The following is a 22,234-nucleotide window of genomic DNA, read 5'->3' on the forward strand; positions in this document are numbered from 1 at the left end:
CTACGTTGCGATAAATACACAAGTTGCGATACTTGAAGAAATAAACAAATATTGCTAAATAAGCTGTCATGGCACATATTACTATCAAAGAGGATGTAAATACTACATAATAAAAGGCGGGACTGCCTAAGTAAAATTTGAAATTTAGTTTAGTATGTGCAGTGATTTGACATAAATTTGAAATAGTAATTACAATATGGCGGCGAACTATAATCCGGCTAAGTTTGAAAGCGAACGATTGCTTAAAACGTAGTGGATTTCGACTATCACCTTTTTTACAAGAGTTATAGCCGTCATCTGTCAATCTATCAGTGACTGCACGTTTCATACAATGGAGTGAATCGCTTTTTTCTTAGAGAGTTTTGCTAGGCTGATGTTAAGTTACTTTAGTACATAATTTTTACAGCACAATGTATATATTATTAAGTAAAAAGATGGTGAATTAATTAATGATGAAAATGTCGAAAAAATTAATTTGATAATAATGTTTAATGAATAATTTGAACAATTTGAAAAGCAAAGTTACTTATTCTGTATTATTAAAGTATTCGGGTAACTGTTTTTGATCTAGTAAAAAGTTTTGAAGGCCCTGATGTTTTCATATTGAAATTGTAGCCAAAGGCGGACTGGTCTGAATACAAGGGTAAACAAAGTTATCATTTTCAGTGTAAAGGTTGGCTGCTCCTTTGAAATTTAGGCTGTGTGTGTTTGATGCCAGCTCAGATTATATTAGAGAAATGTGACTAAAATTATTATGACATATTTGGATGAAACGTTTCTGAAAAGAACATGATTGCAAAGACTTATTATAAATAATGTTACATTTTCTATGAGATAAAATATGAACCTAAAGATAATTTATGTAAGTAATTATATTATTGTACAATCGTTTACCGTGATATACAATTTGAATTTGTCCGTAAAGTATTAATAAGACCTAGGTAATGTTATTAGCATCGAAAATACAATATTTTTATAAATTTTTTAAATCCGAAAAATCTTAATGGTTGCTGTAATATTTTTTGGGATAAATTAATATCACAATGCATAGTTGATTTGTCAAAATAAGAAGAATCTGTCATTTAGATAATTTGTTACATGGTTTCTCAACAGCTCTTCGCTAAATAAATACTCAATATTGATAGGATGATGAGTTCACCACGTATAATTTAATCATACGAAAGACTCAATATTCTGAGACACTTTTCTTGCAAATTGGAAGTAGAACTCAACTTGTAATATATACTTTTTATTTCAATTTTGAATTTACATAAAGTACGTATCAGTTAAAGTAGATCTTAATCAATGTTGTTTAACCTGATTCTTGCCGCCGAATTCCACCTGAAGGTGGTCGTGTGAACACGACACGCCACAAGTTAGGATATCATCCCCACCATCTGGATGTGTGGCGGTCCTCCACAGTGCGGTTTTCAAGGAGCTTTCTTCCTCGTACTACAACGATGTCGAATGAGCTTCCTTGTGCGGTGTTTCCGGGACGATACGACGTGGGTACCTTCAAAAAAAGCGCGTACACCTTCCTTAAAGACCGGCAACGCTCTTGTGATTCCTCTGGTGTTGCAAGAGAATGTGGGCGGCGGTGACAACTTAACACCAGGTGACCCGCACTCTCGTTTGTCCTCCTATTCTATAAAAAAATGTGGCTAAAAATTTACCAGTTTCATGAGTTGTAATTTCCTTCGATATTAACGTAACTCAATCTAGTAGTTGAGAGCAAAATTAAAAACTTGTGTGTTTACAGTGGATGGCGAGCCCACGGGACTAACACTGGGCGCGCGAGGCTCACTGGGTCGAGCCCTCCTGCATGGTCTACTGGCCCCCACGCCAGCACCCAGACATCATCTCTACACAGCACCCAACAACGGTAAGCCTCACACAAGACCAACAGTATCTATCAAACAAAAGAACAATAAACCACCATAATTTGGTCTCACAACCCTTAGATCGTAACGCAGACCCAACCGCATATATCACGGGGAGTGCTCAGACTTATTAGGGATGATATCAGCAGCAGAGTTCCACCTTTACATCACGTCAAAATACGAAATACCACCCGCATCAAGTGGACGTCTGGCATTCCATAAATTTCTTGCTTCACACAGCTCTTTTTTTGTGGAATAAATTACCCGTGTACCCGAACTGATACGGCTTAGGGACCTTCAAGAAAATACCAATATCCCACCATAAAGGCTGATAACGCATCTCTTGACCTCTGGTGTCGTGGATATCTATAGGCGGTTGTCTCACCCCTCCCCATCAAGTGAGTGTCTTGCCCGTTTGCCCCCACTTATATAAAAAAAAAAACAGTTAAAAAACATATTATGATCAACATTACATTTTGAAACCTTTTAATATAAATTATTGTAAGTACAAAATAACCTCATTCTAATGACTCGAAACTTTATTATAATATTTTGTGTACGTAAAATATTAATTATTTATATATAGGTCGTTCTTACTTACCTTAAATGAATTCAAATTAAGAAATATCGATACTTTAAGATTACAAACCAACAAAACATATTTCGGTGAAGTGCTAGGTGAGTAGTTAGTACCAAAGCCGACCTTTTTTCTACCGTACAGCAGTCATGTGCTTAAAATCTTATGCCTCAAAAGGGCCTGCAACTACGATGCTGTTTAGAATTTTGGGTTCAATCAAGAATATTGAGATCACCAGATGAAAAATTAAATTTCTCATGAAAAAAATTATATTTGTCACTTTTTTATCTACATGCTTTTAGTTTGTTCTAGAACAGAATAATAGAATAAAATAGAGGTCTAAACTACATCAAGATTTTTTTGTCCTATAGACTAACAGGGATTTTTCTTATAATCGAGTTTATTGAAAAATAATTTAAATATTCTTTTTTTTTATCGTATCTTGGTTAGAGCTGATAGTCTTGTTACCAATGCTCAATAAATAAAACCAAACTGAACAGAACATCACAACTAATGAAAATTTAAAGCAACTAATTATCTAGAATAATATTTACTTTATATTGGATAATTCATACATCTGGTTCCGCCTCGTTTCTACTATCTTATCGTACCACAACGTAAATCATTATTAATTGTTCATATTTAATTATTATCTTTTTATTTTGATTGATCGCCAAAATCTATTGTGATTCATAATACAGAGAAAATATATTTAATATATCGGTGAGCTTGTGTTTCTTCGATTCTATTAGAAAAGGTTTGATTAGCTTATCATGGAGTCCAATTTCTTTACGACTGCCTTGTTAGAATTAAAAGCCTTCAGAATTCTTGCGTTTCTTACGTTTTTCGAATGAAAGTTCTGTCTGTTAATTTATTGCTCTTATTTAACATCAATTTAGTTATTAGACGATTGTATTTTTTGAAATAGAAGTTTCAATTACTTATCTACTTAGTAGCTTAACAAATGTAAATGATTCTACTTTTACTAGTAAAGTTATATCGATCAGACTTAGCTTTCACAACTATAAAGAATTGTTAGTACGTTGTCAATGAGATCTCTGTATCATCTTAAGATATAGATGTTTGAATGACGTAAAAAAAATATGTGACTTAAATGTAACGATATCCGGACGACCGAGCCTTGCTCGGATTTCTAATAATGTACAAAACTTGAACAAAAACAAACTTATAGGACATCTGGATTCGAACCGGGGTCTTCTGCTTTCCGGATCACCCAATGTCGTCCCATCTGAGCTATTATAGTCTTGTATATAGTGGCGAAAGTTACCTTTGTATTATTTTAAATCACGGATAAAACGCCGAAATCCCCTGTATACAAATTTTTATGAAAATCGTTGGAGCCTTTTCCGAAATTCAGATTATATACAAGAATTGCTCGTTTAATGATATAATTTCCAGCCCTATTAAATGTTTTTACGTCGCCAAAATAATCTGTTAATATACGCACATTAATTTACCAACAAGTACCTTAAGATAATAAACAAAAGCCTGCCAACTAATTATAATTAAGGGCAGCGTTCGTTATAAGTTGCTGAATACAGAACTTCGCTTAAAATCATACGTAGAGGTGAATGATGATGTTATCGTGTGGTCCTTTTAGTAACCTAACGTTAAGTTTTAGTGTTCTAGCCTTAGATTAAGGATTTGTCTCCGCTGCCCTCCAACTAGATACAGCACTAGGTACCTAAGAACAATAGCTTTTTTATTACGGCAACTATTAGATGCTTGTGTGCGTGGCATCTTAACACTCAATAGCATTTTTCAAATTTTGTAACATACGCTTCATGTTATTTTACATTTAAATTAATAAAATATAAATACTAATGATATGTGATCCCAGTGTCTTTCTTATTTCTTGTACTTTTATCTCTACAAAGTTTGACTGCGCAACCCGGCATTTTAGTTTCAATTATTAGCAAAGTTTAACAGAACATGTGGCACAGCGGCGACCAATCCTTAATCTAAAGTTTTATCTTTATATTTTTTACCTTTTAAACGTCAATTATTTTTTAGTCAACCCGCAGATTACAAAACAATCACTGACCATTGAACTAACTAGTGTATCGGCTGCATATCGAACTATTTCGACACATAACCGAGGACTGAATCCTATTCTAGAGCGTGACCTAAATGTACACAACTCGCCGCACATCGCGCTGTACATTAGACACGCGTCAAAACAACGGACGACGACGCATGAAAAATTCATAAAGTACAAAGAGGAAGTGCGGGGCAATCGATACCCTCAGCTGATCCCTCCCAATGTCACGACCGAGTCACGCGCCCCTGCCTCCCCACGCACACCTTCGGCGGGGCCGTGTGCGTTGAGTATCCACGTTGTCGTACATTGTGGCGAGCTTACTGTAAACCTGCAAAATATTGGCAATGTTTATTAATAGTTTACGATCCTACAATTGAACCAGACATTCCTTAGGTCATCTCTAATGACTATGTGAAGTCAAATGAATTAGCATTATATTTTAATACAATATTTAAAGTGCTGAGTTTTCGCAAAAACTTCCCGCAACCCTCATCAGCTAGTTTTCTGAACTCTCTTTGACCTAAAACAGATTAATTACGTAGATATAATATATAGTCCAGGGGCGTGGTTGGTTTTCTAGCAAGGTAGGCACTGTAGATCTAACTAGTCGTAGTTGCGCTATACTCCGACAGTACGACATAAGTTGTATGAAACGCTGCTTGCTTCGTATATACAATCTGTAGACTGCCTACCGTAGGTGGAAAATAACTTTAATAACACTAGTGCTATATTTATTTAGGTTTATAATTATGTAGGCACTGCCTAATTACCCTTATGATATATACGCCCCGGATATAGTCGCCTTTATTGCTTAAACTAAAGATGTCGGAACGAGTCCAGGATTCGATCATCTCTGGTGGTCAATAAAAATCATGTATCACGAAGAGTACTGGTTTATTAAGATCTGATACTCGTTCAAAAAAAACTTCGAACCAATATTTGTTTGTCCAAATATATTTGGATTTTATTTCTGTGAAATATAACTTTTCCCTAAATTAGTTGAATTGGACAAAGGGCGAACAGAATTCACAAAAAAAAAATACTGACATTGATAGATTACGTAATTTCATACACCCAGTAACATTAACCCGTCAAACCCTTTTAACGTGGCTATTTATTTTTGTGAGGGGTAAATATTTAACACTTTTGCTTCAATAAATATTTGACACTTCAACGATCGCAGATGTCTAGACAATGGTCCATTTGACCCAAAATGTGCAATTTCATAAAGGGGATGACGATGAAAATGTGGGTGCATATTGCAAATATTATTTGGCGATGTGGAAAAGGGTTAATTATGGTCATTGTGCAATATCAGCTTGATATGTAGCATTGTAGTCCATGTCACATACTCTGATCAAAAATTTAATACTCATTCTTAATAAATATGTATTTTATATAAACCAAAAGCAATCATAAATATTACTTTATCAAGCTACTTATAAGTTAACCGAGCCCAACCAAAATATCAATAGTTTCTTATTGCAGAAAATTGTAGAGTGGGTAATCTATTTTTTTTATATAGTTTTGCAGTTGGACTTTCCATGAACAGACTAATGTTTTAACATCATAATAAGGAAGGAAAATTAGCAAAGAATGAACTTCCAACATAAACAAAATATATCAATCAAATCAAATCAAAATGACTATATTCATGTAGGTCGCGGAAATGACACTTATGAATGACAAAAAAAATATTTTTCTTATTGAATCTACTGCTACTTCGGTACCCCAAGTAGCAGTAGATTCAGAGCCAATGAGAAGAAGTCGCAAGAAACTCATTGCCACTCTTTTAAATCTTACATTTTCATTGTTTTACAAAGAAAATGTAAATCTCAATATGATGTGTAAAGTGATGCAACAAACGTACTCAAACGTCAAACAGTCAATGCCTTACACGAGTAAGTCAAAAAAGTAAATGTAAATTAATACACAACAAAAGTTATTGAGTAAAAATAACGATATTACTACGATATAGATTTTATAAATGACACATTTTTATTAATATCACATTCGATAAATACTCATTTATATACAAAATATTCACTAAATTCTGAAGTTATGCGACAATAAGCTTAGAGCTTAGATAATTTATACGTCTAGATAGAGTCTCTTGCTTTTGGACCACCAATATAAACAGGCCAGGAATATTAGTTTAGTGTGTATGACAAGCTACGTCTTACACTCGCGTATGACACTTTGTGTTAGTGTGCGAGAATTACTCAAAATAGAGGTTAGTTCTAAAGTCTATTTTTTTCGCCGTTTTCACAGCTATTATAATAGTCTATCTAGACGTATAAATGATTTACGGCCGTTTTCCATAACATATCTCTAGTTACTGATATATTGCTATAACCGTTTAATGGCAAGATCTTATCCATAGTAATGTCCAATACGAGTATAGTTATATTATAAGTTATAGTCCAATGCTATCTGTCAATAGGTTATTGAATTGTAAGTAAGCGTAAAAGGATATTTTTGTCTACCTCTAGTCAGTTAAATTAAGGTTAGATAGGTTATTGAAAACGGCTGCTAAGGTTTTGAAATAAAACATATGCATGGATTGTGCAAATAGTGCACATTTAAGCCGAATTGTCGGCACTACAAAGCGCACGCAACGTCCCGCAAACAATACAACAGATGCGTCCACGTTGCGATCTGTTTGCTCGTCACTCGACCAGACGCAGAATGGGTTGCGCCTGCGCACCTTGCGCTGCAGTTGTCACCTCGTGTTCGCTAACGATAATCTGTCTATTGTGTCCTGGCTAGGGTTCCATACTACACTATCATCTTCGAAATAAGGATGCTGACGTCAGCAGAAATATTAACTGATGACTGATGTTGATGTTGACTTTAAACTTTGTCCAAATGTTTTGAGTTTTCTTTAGTGTTACGAGACTGAGGCGAGATATTCTCTCGCGCCAGAGTTTGGCGATTAAATATCTCCTGAGGATGCCTCGTGTAGAGGCGAAATACGTGTCGAATTGTTTAAAGACAAATATTTGCGGAATTAACACTAAAGAAAACTCAAAACATTTGGATAATTATGGATTTCCGCAAAGTAACGCCTACTTCAATATTTTTTTTAAACTTTGTCTAAATAATAAATGTATTGGAGACTCTCTTTATATATAATATACATAGGGTTGCCAATTATTTGGCGGTCGAAAATAGTAAGTAGTTAAAAAGTATACTATATTATATAGTAGGGTTGGCAACTCTAAACATACAGTGTTTTTTTAAATGGGACTGTATGGGCCAATCCTAATCTAGAAGCCATTCACTTTGTCGAAACATTTTTGAAAGACTTATTGTTTTGTTTCAAGGGCGAGTTCTCCATAAAAATGAGACATTTTGATGATTTTAATGCCTATTTCAGTTTCACGTGAGGCTTATTTCATTATTCCGAAACAAAAAAAAAACAGAAGTTATATTTATTTATATCTGATTTAAATGTTCAACTTTTTCTTTGTATACTAAGATTTCCAAATGTAAAGGCACCTTTTTAATACGATTATTGAGTACTTTGTCCAGACGTTTTCGTAATAAAATTATTAGTTTTGCTAAAATCATGTCAATGTACGGAACTCTTTATTATTACCGTGTCCTACCTGGTTTTTTTCCACCTTGCAATAACCCATTGAATCCATTATTCGATTGAGTTCTGCATTTTGTACAAGCGGCACCCAGTTTCCGGAGTCGGACAGACAGATTGGGAGCAGAATTTGATGCGTGGGCCCACACGGAGTTACGTCATGCTTGCTCGGTAGCGTAAAGTAAATAGATTCGATTCTTGATATAAAAGAGTGGCAATGACTTTATTGCTACTTCTTCTCATTAGCTCAACCCTTTACGAAGTAGCGGTAGATTCAATAAGATTTATTTTTTATTTTTTTTGACATTCATAAGTGTCACTTCCGTTGTTTCCTTGTTCAATAAACTGATTTTGATTTGATTTGATAATTTGAATTGTATTATTATATACCATAAATCGTAAATGTGTAAATTCTCTAGTGTATAGTGGGTTTACGCGGCGGTTATTTTAACTGTCTTAGACTGTTAAAGTTTGACTTTATTATAATGATAGAAATAGTAGTTAATAAAGAAACTAAAAAACACGCTTTTTATAGAAAACCGACTAAAAGATAGAGAAAAATTTAAATTGATCCTCAATTCCTGCCTTATAGACGATAGATGAAATTTATATAAAATAACAAAAATCTTATATTCCAAATTGAAACATGGAATTACTTTATAAAATTGAATGTATTGTCATTGGTCCTTGATAAATCTACAAAGTTTGAACGAAATCTGTTTGTTTAAAGAGGGCCAAAATCGCGCCCAAATGAGTCGTTTACAAACAAAAATACATACAGGTGAAGCTAATAAAAAGCGTGTAAAAATCAGTATTTTCAACCTAACATTATTAATTAACAAGATATCTATTATATTTTCTTTGATTGACGCGAGTGTTACACGTTTAAATAAAACACTTTTTAAAGGGTTAAAACGAGTATAATTTATTTATTTTACACAAAGTTTGATGATTTTTTCATTAGAAAATTTTCAAGAAATGTAACTTTTGCGCAAATATCTTATGTAACAAATACAGCTACAATTACACGCGTTTTAATCCTTTAAAAAGTATTTTAGTTAAAGTTAAAAACTATCTATAATTTACAATAATATTTAAGTCTTTAAACAACAAATATGGTCAAATATTATTATATTAAATTATTCACACTGCCTTTATAACTTCCTTACAACACGGTATGATCTGCGGAAACAAAAAAGTTTTTCAATGTAAAAACATTATAATTATTTATTAAGTTATGAGTTTACACTTGTCTTTAGCCCAATGGGGTTATCTTACCTTACACTCAGCACAATTTCAGCTGTCAAATTGCTATAAAAATGAAATCAAATATTATACCAAGCTTTAACTCAACTAAGTTTTATGTAAGCAAAGTCTAAGCAAAGTGTAAGTACGCTCTATTGATCATTAGACATCTAGATGATTTAAGAGGTCTTGAGTCCTTAACTAGCCCACCATCATAAGGCGAGTCTCACACGTGTAAGACACACATGCAAATTCAACTATCAGTTACGTAATCGCAAGGCAGGTTTTGCGACCACATGAAAAGCAAGAGATAATAATTGTAAGTAAACATAATGTGCTCGCGAGCCGGCCGGGATTATGGTCTGGAGACGGGCCGCCACAATGCGAGTGGACAGCGGTCACTTCATAAAGATCGCCCGATTACCGGGGGGTTGTTTGTCGCGTATTGTTAGGTGGGGCTAATGGGGCCACATTCCGACGTGACCGGTAGCGCCGGCCGGCTCCGTTATTATGTCGATATGCAAGGGTTAGATTTATTCCTTGTTTTGGGAACTAATTCGGTTATAGAAGTCTTTAACAACTTTCTGATTCTCGATGTTTCTTAAAACTTTAATAACCTTATATTAAATGACGATATCGCAATTTTTCTTAACATAAAGACCATGTGTGTAAGGAATAAGTAACTTAGAAGACTTCATTGAAATCTATCGAGTAGCTTTTCATTTTCGCGCACAAATGAAAATCTCTATTATTTTATTTATATAGATACTGATGACATGGTATAAATTTAAAAATAACTCATTTTCACGACTCGACACCTTTGCGTGTATAATTGGGAATATAATTGTTTTTCCTGCCACCCAAATCCTACAGAAACGTCAGCAACTCCTTCCCCTTCCTAAAGACTTCCAGGAGTGTTTGTGGTGCCAAAATGTTCTGATTTCAACAGCAAGAATAGAATGAATGAATGAAGTTCATTAGAGATAAATTGACACATAAAAGAACGTTTATGTATCATATGCTTAGAAACATTTATATCGTAGATTTACAGTAGTAGTTATATAGTCTTTAAATGTGGGTATTAAGTTATAGTATGTGTATGATATTCATAAGTTAGATTTTACCAATACCAGTGAGAGGTTTCCTTACATATAAGCTGGCTTGGTGGGCACCATAGCGACTTTTTCTGCCTTCAAGCAAGAGTGTACAAGCATTATTGCGCTTCGGTTTGAAGTACTGGGCTGATTTTTTTTTTTTTTTTGCTTTCTATTGGTTTATTTAAGAATCCTAAAAGGTGCTGTATGGGTATGGTTTATCACTCACAATCATGATGATATCTCTTTTTTCTCATAATAAATACGTCATCAACAAAACGAAGCATCTTTAACTAAATCTCTAGGACATAAGAAAGAATGACGGAGTCGAAGGCAACGTTTGACTCACAGCTTCTGTTACACCTAATTTGATCTATTTACCTTCTTATACGCACAAAACTCTAGAACCTTATATCTTCCCTTTTAATTTTAACCGACTGAATTAGAATTGGGAATAATTTTGCTTTTTCCACCAAGCACAGTCGCCGTAGTAGTTTATAACACGCCGTTTGCGAATCGATTTCCTGCAGGGACTTGTTTCAATTCAGGACCGGTATCAAAAGCTCAACGGGCGGATTAAAAACAACTCGGCCTATTCTGATTATAGAGCAACACTATTCCATTCAGCTCGTAAATGGTCAGTAGAAGCTGACCGGCTGGCGGCCGACGGGACCCCAGCGTTTCCCGGTTCCCATACATTGTCTTCCAATGAAGGGTGCACAATGGCATAAAGGGGTGTCGAAAGCGCGCTGGTCAAATGGTCAGCAATGAAATGGACAAGGAAACGAATGAATACAAGCTTTCTTTCCAACCTAGTTGTGCGATGATTATATTATTTAAATGCCTGCCGACGGTTACTTCTCAAACGTTTTTTATTACGAGGGCCTGACATGAGAAAGTTCCGGCTTTGTTTATGATTCAGGTGGAACTCTAGCTGGACTTATGTCCATTATGCTTGACTCACTATTCGAATTTTAGATTTTTTCTAATTAAAATAAGGGACGAACAGGACGTTCAGCTGATGGTTTATACGCCCTGCCCATTACAAACCTGCAAAAACCAAAAATTCTGAGCGGCACTACAACTGCGCTCTTCACCTTCAGACATAAATTGTCAAGTCTCATTTGCCTAGTAATTTCGCTGACTACGGCGCCCTTCAGACCGGAACATGGTAATGCTTTACACATTACTGCTTCACGGCATAAATAGGCGCCGTTGTGGTACCCATAATCTTGCCGGCATCCTGTGCAAAGGAGCCTCCCACTGTTCCCCCTTTCTTCCCCCAATCTTTAAGATTAGAGCATATTTCTAAATCAATGCATGTCTTGACCCTTTAATGGGTAATGTTAAAACCAGTCAATTATACTATTCATTTGCCGTTGCCTTATACTTTTCACCTGCTCTTTGACAGTTTGAAAAAGTGGCTCAAGTAAAAATAATTTTGATTTGAGCCGTTACATAAGTTTAATTTATAACTGGATTCATTAAATATTCCCTGGCTCAGCTCAGCCGAAATACAGTGCATATTGTAATGCAAAAATGCAATCCCGTGCATTCAAACGAGTTCGAGACACGGATTTGCATAATGACACATTAAAATAATACTGTTTCTACATGACAATAGCGCCCGCTGACCAGTACATTCCCACATAGGGCAGGTAGCGTGCAAGTGCTAAGTGTGAGATTAATTTCTAACGGCGACATATTCGACCACTGTCCCGGCGAACCACAGTACAGATACGCACAGTTGGTGCACATTGTTTATCATTACGGTTGTTGATATATTAAAATCATAGCAGTTGTTTTGCAACTATTATTTATCAATATTCGATATTATATTAAAATAGTTAAATACAACGTGCATGTTTTTATTTAATTTTTTATTAGTTCTTCATGAAAATTTCTAAATACATAGAAAAATAAATATCTTTTATAAATTCATTCACTTTCTCACCAAAGATTGTTTGATAATTATTTCTAACTAAATTTCCATATGTGATAATGTACGATCTTCAATGCACTACTTATTTCGTCATCATCAAGAGCGACAACTAACTATATGTTTCTACACTGTGTACACTGTCCACGTCTTGCAAGATGCATCCCGGGGTCGCATGCAAATTATTGTGCACACTGACCGTTGCGAGGCAGCGTATAATAGAGAATAATAGATTAGATTTATTACAAACCACCAAATTGAACGGTGTGTACTGTGTATGCAAATTTATTCGTAATTCTGTGAGAAAAGTTTGTTGAGCAATTATCTTGAGCCGTTGGTAGGTGACCTGTCCAGGGTTATCACACATCTTTTTAACCGACTTCGACGGAAGGAGGAGGGTCTTAATTCAATTAGTATTTTTTTATGTATATACACGATTTTCGTGATTCTTCTTTCTTTTAATGCGAAATGTTTGCCGTTTTGGTCCTATAGACATTTGCCATAGTTTGGCCCAGTAGTTATCGTTTTATTAATATTAAAAGTTTTGAAAAGGTGCATCAAATTAAATCTCTATTATTTTATACTTTTCAGTTTTTGAAGTCGGTATTTTTAATCGTAGTTTTTTTTGATGTTTAGTTATTATCTCTATCAAACTATCTGTTTTTAATGTATGAGAATTAAAACAGTTATGTAAGAGTTATTTATTTTTTATTAATTTATACTATTAATCATTTACAGCAAGATTCTTAAGCAAACAATGCCCCGCAAACTGTTTGAACAGTTTGTCTGCAGGATTAAGTCTCTTGTTATACATTATTGCACATTGAACATTGAATTTACATTTATTACCGTTTATAATACACTTTCTGGCAAGAAAGGTTAAACACTTTAGTGGTATATATTTGTTTTAGATATTATATTTGTGTTATATATTACGCATAATGCCTTACATACCAACTTATTTATCATTTACCAACCTGTGTAGCCGAGTGGTTAGCGATCCTACCTACTAAGCTAGAGGTCCCGGGTTCGAATCCCGGTAGGTGCAAGCATTTATATGATGAATATAGCTGTTTGTTTCCGAGTCATGGATGTTTGAAATGTATTTATGAATGTTTATATGAATATATGTTTGTTTAAGTAAGTATATTGTATTAAATATATCATTGTCTTGTAACCCATAACACAGGATATATATGCTTAACTTGGGGCAAGATAATTTGTGTAAAAAGTGTGTCAATATTGTTATTATTTGTGCAGACTCATGCTTCTTTCTACACATAATATAAAGTAGACTTAAATGTACCTAGTGTATTTCTGGTATTATTTTAAATTTTGTTTCAAATGTAAGCTACAAATAACACAGGGTGCTTCCACACAGCAGTTAAAAGAGAGTTTAACAGAAAAACTATTTCGATTTCTTTTGGTTCAACCTTTGAAAGTACTGGCTAGGCTCTGCAAACTCCACAAAACTGGCAGACATTTGGGCTAATGTTTTTTTAACAAAAGCTACTAATTGTTTCATATTCAAAAATTTATAATAAAGCCTTATTACTTACACGATATTTACAAGTATAGTTTAAATGACACTATGTACTTTTGATCGAATAGCTCATTTAAACTATGTTTGTTATTGAACGTTTTATAATCAAAAGTAAGAATACTTATTAAATAATTTATAACTTTTGTTATAGAATATTTTGTTTTACGATAAAATGTTTTCGAACATATATTATTACTAGCTGCCCAGACAGACGTTGTTCTGTAGATAATAATAATAAAAAAATACTATTTTATAGGAATTTGCCAAAAATATTTCAAAACATCAAGAATTATTTCGTAAAAAATGCTCCCTGTTGTTGAAATGAAATTGTTTCACAGCAAAACTGTCAAACCGTGCGTCACTGAATTCTCTCATAGAAAATATGTCCATACAAAACAAATATTGAAAATAAAAATATTTATGGGTCCCAAATCGAAATAAAAACTATCCTATCTCTCAAGTTGGACCAAACTGCACTCCATGAAATAATCCCCATTAAAATCCGTTCATTAGTTTAGGAGTCTATAAGGGTAAACAACGTGTCACGTAATTTATATATATTAAGTTTATTTTTTGCAGAGGGTGGCTATTAGGCTAGTCCTGATTGGGTCTTAGTAACACCGCATCCAGAATTGAACTATTGTGTTCGCCTCTCATACTTATAGCTCGTAGTAAAGCCCTGCCGCATTTACGAACCTCAGTATCTTCTTGATGCGAGTATTACAAACAGCATCTGGGAGTAGGGTAAAATATATTTTAACTCCCATGTGGAAGTCATACGTCACAGTGTGATTACAAACAGTATGTCGCTACACGTGTGTAATGGAATCATCGTCTCCGCAGGGTCGCTGCCGCCGTCGCCGGCTGATAGCGGCGTGTCGGACGTGGAGTCGTCATCATCAGGCGCCGGCTCGGCTGAGGAGCTGAAGGCACGCCTGCAGCCCCAACCTGCACCCGCGCCGCCTCCATTCCACGCGCCCTTCCTTCCCTTCTACCAGCAACACCAGCTCGCCTCCTCGCTGCAGCACCACGTGGTGCATCCGAGACCTCCTGGCTGTAAGTACTTTGACTATCTAATGGTTATGTTTATGATTTAAGAGGACAAACAAGCGGACGCGTCACTTGATGTTAAGTGATTGAGGAATTACAGACACATTGGACTTCTAGGAAGGTACCAATATCGCATCGTTCTTAAAATACAACAAACGGTTATATTTACTACAAATGAAGACAATATTACCTCAATATTGCGTATAAATAACCTCCATTTTACCCCAATACGCCTGTACAAGAGTAGTATTGCTATATCTGTCGGCACTGGTATTAGCATGTGACACAGAGCATACGAGAAAACTGTAGTATTACCCAGACACTGATGTTAATCTGTGATTTGCAACAACACACTCATAATTTCGTTCTTATAGAATACAACTTTCGATATGATTTCATAACGCACCTGGACTAGGTTAACCTCCAAATTCTACCAACATTAAAAATTGGGAACACGTTTAGTTTTTAGATTCTCTTTTAAGTAAAAAGATAAATTCAAGAATTTTACGCCTATTAGAGATGCGCTATATTATCGATAACAATGATACGTGTAATTAATCGAATGGCTAAGGTGACCGAAGGTGAATGCTCTCATCCGGTAAGTCACCTCCCCGCGTCACTTATACCTACAAACGTCGATATGCGGAACAACGGGGTTCGCACGCGCAGTACCAGATTTATAGAATATTCGTTCACTTTTCACAGATGCGGTAGGGAATTCCTAATGATTGCTATATATTGCAGTGATAATTATATGTTTATTTTTTTGTTTCCTGAGCACCGTTGCCTCTCATATCTAACCCTGATGCACCAATAGCTTCAGCCAGAAGACGTCCACTGCCGCGTAAAGGCCTCCCCCAAAGATCTCCACGACGATCGGTCCTGCGCTGCCCCCATCCAACGCATTCCGGCGATCTTGACTAGATCGTCGGAATATATAGCTTAATAGCTTACACTCATATTTAAAATATAAATCAAGTTGCGAGTAAATCATGCGTGTGATACACTGATCTCAGTACGGTGACCTTGTATTTTAAAGCAAATTCTTCTTAATCTGTTATCATAATAACATTCGCCGAAAAATATTTGAGCATTGATAGTGCGGTGTGCGGTGGCTGGTCGCAGGATATCCTTCCCGGGATGCCTGCTGCATCCTGGCGAGTGGCCAGTTGGCTCACCCACCACTTCGCCAATCCCGCCATCGATAATATATCAAGTATTAATGTAAAATATTAGTGTTCTTAAAACAAAACATTCTGTTGTCTGAATTATCTTTGCACTTTTGACTTTGTTTTTATCTTTGGAGATAATTTCATCCTTCCTCACTCTCATAAAAATTACAGTTAATTGAGCTGTTTCGGTAACTTATTGTATTGCAACAGTGTTGCCCACGCGACCAACATTTGGCAGAGTTGCTCTTTCCTCTATTTATAAATTTTTATGATGGCAGCAACATGGAGACTCCACACCACAGTGTTTTCTTCCGGAATAAATAAACATAATGCCACATGACGTCATTAGATGATATTCTTTAACTTTTGCAACTCGTCTAAATGTTGTTTCAAACTTTTAATACCGCCAATAGAATAAATAAACAAAATATAACAATTGTTTTGTTACATTTTGTTTCTTCACTTTACACTCAACAACAAGCGAGTTCAAATCAAAATTGCTTTAATCAGGACACTAATACATAAATGTCACTTATCAATATATTTTACCATTTACCTCGAAAAAGTTGAGCTTTATAAGAAAAAATTGTAAAGCTATAGCTTTACAATTTTATGATATATCATAGAAAATTTATTGAATTAGGCGTTACTTTGCGGAAATCCATAATTATACAAATGATTTAAGTTTTCTTTAGTGTTACTTCCGCCAATATTTGTTTTTAAAACAATTCGACACGTGTTTCGCCTCTACACGAGGCATCCTCAGGACGTGTTCTCTCGCCAAAATCTGACACGAGACTCAAATTAACACTAAAGAAAACTTAAATCATTTGTAGGTATATCATTTTAATTTTATAAACGTTTAAAGCTTTCTGCTAATAGTTTAAGACAAACAAAACAAACCGTAAGGCCTTAAACATTCAAGTTTATGGCTAAATAGAAACATCTCGAAGCGCCCGTGACACTCCATGAAAAATTGCGCATCCTACGTAATTGTTTTCATTATAGTTGAGAGATTAGTTCTTATAAAGTATCGATAAAATAAATAACTCAGTAAACAGTAACAAATTAATCATTTGTACATTCATATTATAGTTATACATACAATATTTCTATCTCTTATATCTTTCGAAAGTTTTACTTACCTTTTTTATGGATTGAGATGATCATATTGGAGGTTTTTATAAAAAAAATATTTTAAAAATTAGAAGGGGATTGTGGACATAAACAGGACATAATTTTGGAGAGAAGCTTAGGTTTATTGAAAGATACCATCTCCGAGGAATGCATAAATTAAGATCGCGCCGTACATGAATAAAAAAATTTGGCGGTATGCTATCGATAGTGCAACCCATCTCTAGCGCAGAACCAGTTGGCAGAGCGATCCACAGCGGTGTCAGTCTTAACTCTTGAACTGCAACTGGCGCGCCACTCGCACTCCTCTCTCGAGCTATTTGACATTGCACAAGGTCAGTGCTCCTCATAATGTAATGTAAAGATGCAAAAACAGCAGCGTATGCGCAGCGCGTACGCCGTGTGCGCATGCGCATGCGAAACAACCACTTTCGATTGTGCTCGCTGAACATTCTTGACGATGCTGCCTGCCGCTTGATTGTCAACCGTCCGCGGCAACCGGCGACGAGGTCGTGACGTCACCCACTCTCTTACCAATATTATTAAATTCATGCAATGTCTAACGACAAGTTTAAGTAATTGAAACTAGCTAGATTTACGATATTTGTATGGAAACGCATATTAACACCACAAAGACAAAAGTCTACATAATTTAAATTATACATTATGTGTATTTTAATATTTATTAGTGCAGTAATCAATGATACCAACAACACAGGTCATCATGTGAATCGAAAGCTTCATAATTAGGGTTTGGGACTCATTTCTGATACTGAAAAGTGTATTTTTTTCTTATTATTAAATCACGGTATTCTTTTCGCATTATTTCAATATTATATCAGTGTGCTGTGCGGATTATATAATAATAATGATATATATTTATAGCATAGAGACAAATTACTTTATCCTGCTATTTATAGACATCGTCATAGTACCCATTTTAAAATAAACTCGATATTGATGTTTGCTTTCTCATTTGGCTAATAAATGTTAGTTCCAACGATTTAGCCAACAAAAAAAAAATAATGAGAAGACGTACGCAAGTACCCTAAGCTAAGGAGTACAATTTATTAAAACATTTTGATAATAAAACTTTCCGCAACAAACGTGTTCTAACCTCTCCACTATCTGTTGAAGGAAGTTCTGCTGTTAGCATAAAATATCAATAAAAGTTACATTGACTGCAAAATAATATTAGCATTAACAAAACGAGTATAGACTATAGATGATGTCATATCATATTATATTATTAAGTTTTGTTTTCTTTATAAATTAAGAGTTAAATGCCGGTTAATTCGCTTCCTTCGCGTGTTGACAACCTTACCGTGTTTGTTGGATATCGAACCTTTCTTTTTGCAAGTTTTTGTATAATAAAATATGGACTTCAATTTTATTTACTGTTAGCTTTTGTAGCCTTTTGTGGCCTCCGCTTCGCTCCAACTAGATACCGTACTACCTAAGATCAAAAGCTTTTTTATTACGGCAACTTTATATTGTAGAATGTAGTGTGTATTGGCTATTTGTAAAGATGCTTGTGTGCGTGGCATCTTAACACTCACTGGCATCTTTCAAATTTTGTAACTTATGATAATATGTAATCCTAGCGTCTTTCTTATTTCTTGTAGTATAATTTTTACAAAGTTTTACTACCCGGCACGTCAACGTAACACATTGTTCGCGACTCGCACGAGTACGCCCACTTGGGCGTAGTATTAGTTACCGCAGGTTGCGACAACCCCTGCGGTATCTAGTAGGTTTGAAGGAATTTCTTGTGAGTTAAATTCAATTTCTTGATTTTAACTCACAAGAAATTCCTTTATAATATGAAAGCGAATATATACAATAGAATATTTGAAAACGAATCTTTTGTTAGTGTAACCGATTTTGATTGACAAGTCGTAAAAAGTCAGCCACGCTTGGAATTAGCTCCTTAGTATTTTTATTATTATTTAACTAGCTAATAACGCACCCATTGACATATCAAAACTAGTCACGCAGGTCGTCTATAGACTAGTATATATTTTAATTCTATGGGTATAATCAATTAATGTGAAATATTTATTTTGGTGAATACGTCCACTATGACCAGTTTTTACAATAAGAGAATATAAAGGCTAAATGTCAAATTCCAGCGAAAACATATTATTCAAATGCTTAAGAAAATAAATGTTTTTTTTTTCAGAGTCGCATCAGCTCGCATATATACGTTATTTAGGTACCTACCGTGACTCCTAGCTTCCTTTCACATTTGAATGTTTCACCCTGACCTGGAAATTCTTTCCTATTAATAACACAACCAAATGCATAAAAATTACTTTTCAACTCAATGATACAATATTAGTTTTCGGATTTGGTGTGACTCTATTTTTGCAACTATTATATTTGTTTTTGGCCCCATTGTAATGAAATCAGACGTAAACTCCATATCCAAAGAGGATGTTTATACTACGTAATAGGAGGCGGAACTGTGTATGTAAAAATATAAATTTAGTTTACTATGAAACGTGATTTGACATAAGTAAAAATAGTAGTAATTACAGTATGGCGATTGGCCACAAAGTATAATCCCGCTAAGTTTGAAAGCGAACAGTCGCATAGAACGTTTTTTTACAAGATTATAGCCGTCATCTGCCAAACTATCAATGACTAACATACAATCGAGTGAATCGCTTTTTTCTTAGAAAGTTTCGCTAGGCTGTCCATATCTAAGGTATCATAAGCTCCGTAAATCCTCTCCACAAATCGGATTTCCGAAAATATCTAGAAAACATACAAACGCTTAACTATACCTTGTATACGAAAATAAATTTGAAACAATAACCCGGGAAATAAGTACGTCAGATATTGACCAAGCGGAGCTCACCACTGCAACAACACTGCAAGTATTACAATGCCACAGACAGAGCTGATCATCAACGCAATTCCTATTCTTTCAACTTGAATTTTAATTATATTTATTTCACCATAATCAATAACAATTTATTAGAAAATTTAAGCTAAATACACAAACGAAGTTTCAACACTGTCTACGTATATCTTTTTCATTACTTATACTCGGAAAGTAATTTTGTTTTGATCTGATTATTATTGGGTGGAAAATACTGCTTCCCTCCATAGACAGGGAAAAACTCATACAAATTACTTCCCAACTAAGGGCCGGAATGAAATTTAAAAATAGAACAGCTGTGAAGAGTTTTATGTAAAAAAGAACTAATTAGAAAAAATGCTGCGGCCATGTGACTTTCTAAACAGCCAGTGTGAACTTAGCGCAAACTTCTTTGAGCGGAATAAGCCGCAACAATTACGCGGTAAGTTCCATATTTGAAATTTAAAAAGTCGACATAAATTGGCGGGATACTAATCTGTGCTTAGGTAAACAACTAGTTTTATTTTCCTCATATTCAAAATGAAAAGTAGAGGGTTTTACTCGGGTAAAAGTATCAATTCGTACTCGGACAATAGCCGACCTCACTGCGCTCGGGCGTCTAAATACCTCGGGAATTGATTCTTTCGACCCTCGGTTAACAATCTAATTTTACTGATGTAAGCAAAAGTCACTATCTATTGGGATCTAGAAACAAAATCGATATTCAATACGCTACATAGTTTTAATTAATAAACAATTATATATTCCTAACTTAGCACTGTATTGTCGTTGTAATAATGTTATATTGTAAATTATATTACAATATATATATCTCAATTCCCTTTCATTTCACCAACCACATGAACAAACCTCGCATCGGATATTTTATATTGTGTGCGCTCATATAACAGACATTCAAGTCAATGCTATAAGAATTTGGCGTTTTGTCAAATCTAACTGACAAGTTGACTCAATTGTTTCTAGAAGTTTGACGAGGAAGAGACCCTTTTATAATTATTGTCAGTTTTTATTCTGCCTGCACAAATTTATTTCTTTTTTACGCGTCCGTCTATCTCATTCAACAGTGTTGGCCCACACGAAATGTTGTAATGGTTACGAAACACGGCGTGCCGGCATTGTCAGTTGGCGAAACCAGCGACCTTCCTGCAATGCCCACTCCGCACCACTCCACACTCGAAACCTGATTACATATATGTAAACATGCTCGATAATGTATCGCAATTGCTAATATGAAATGTATGCTAATTAGGACTTTTGTAGCCCGCTTATAATTCTAACTAGAATTTGTAAACCTAAATACTGATATAAATCGTAGTCTTTTTACTCATCTATATTTATGCAAAAAATAAGTTTATCTGTTATAATCTTTCAGTCATTGAAACATTACTTATATCCTTCTATAAAAAAACTAGCCATGTTTATTTATTAATGAGGAATCTTCAGTGTTTACGTAAAATTTTACTGTTAAACACATACTTGTAAATATTTCTATATATTTAACTAAGACTATTCAAACATTCTCTTCCTTACATTTCATAATGCCTTCGACCTTACTGTCTTGTACTGTCAAAAGATGTTTACGAGTCGCCAAATGTGTCGTGCTTCATGATTCTATTTTAAAAGGAATGCACACCAAAATAACTAATAGGTACTTACTATGATACGTTTGTTATACTGCAATACGTCACACAGCATTAATGAAGTTTCCAATAGAGTTATCATGTGCGATAAAACAAATTCCAATTAACATATAATTATTTTGTTATAATATTTAAATTACTTTATCGACATTACTAATTTCTTGAACATAAACATTACAAACCGGTCGTCGTAAATACATTATAGTATAATTAGTGTTTCCGTTTGTGAAAATTTTAAAATGTAACCGACGCGTCGTGTCGATTATCAGAACATTCAATCGATTGGCTAATCAGTGACGTCGGTACAGCCATGTTGATTACGTCATCACTCATCAGTTCGAGGCGACTTAACAACTTTGTGTTCGTTGTAAAATATCACTTCCTTGACAGTTATTGCTCTATTCTCATCAGCAGGT

The 22,234-nt window shown here is 34.8% G+C and overlaps 1 protein-coding gene across 4 annotated transcripts in view; it reads left to right on the top strand.

Annotated features, from left to right (window-relative positions):
• The window catches only part of LOC126964517 (ecdysone-induced protein 74EF-like), a 243,410-nt gene that overhangs the window by 203,627 nt on the left and 17,549 nt on the right, over positions 1-22,234 (top strand). For all 4 annotated transcript variants that reach the window (XM_050807688.1, XM_050807690.1, XM_050807689.1 and 1 more), the window contains 2 exons: positions 1,760-1,882; positions 14,779-14,991. In XM_050807688.1, the coding sequence (XP_050663645.1) occupies positions 1,760-1,882; positions 14,779-14,991 (336 nt within the window). The remainder of the gene's footprint in view (positions 1-1,759; positions 1,883-14,778; positions 14,992-22,234) is intronic.

The sequence above is a fragment of the Leptidea sinapis genome, chromosome 5, assembly GCF_905404315.1.
Source record: "Leptidea sinapis chromosome 5, ilLepSina1.1, whole genome shotgun sequence".
Lineage (NCBI taxonomy): Eukaryota > Metazoa > Arthropoda > Insecta > Lepidoptera > Pieridae > Leptidea > Leptidea sinapis.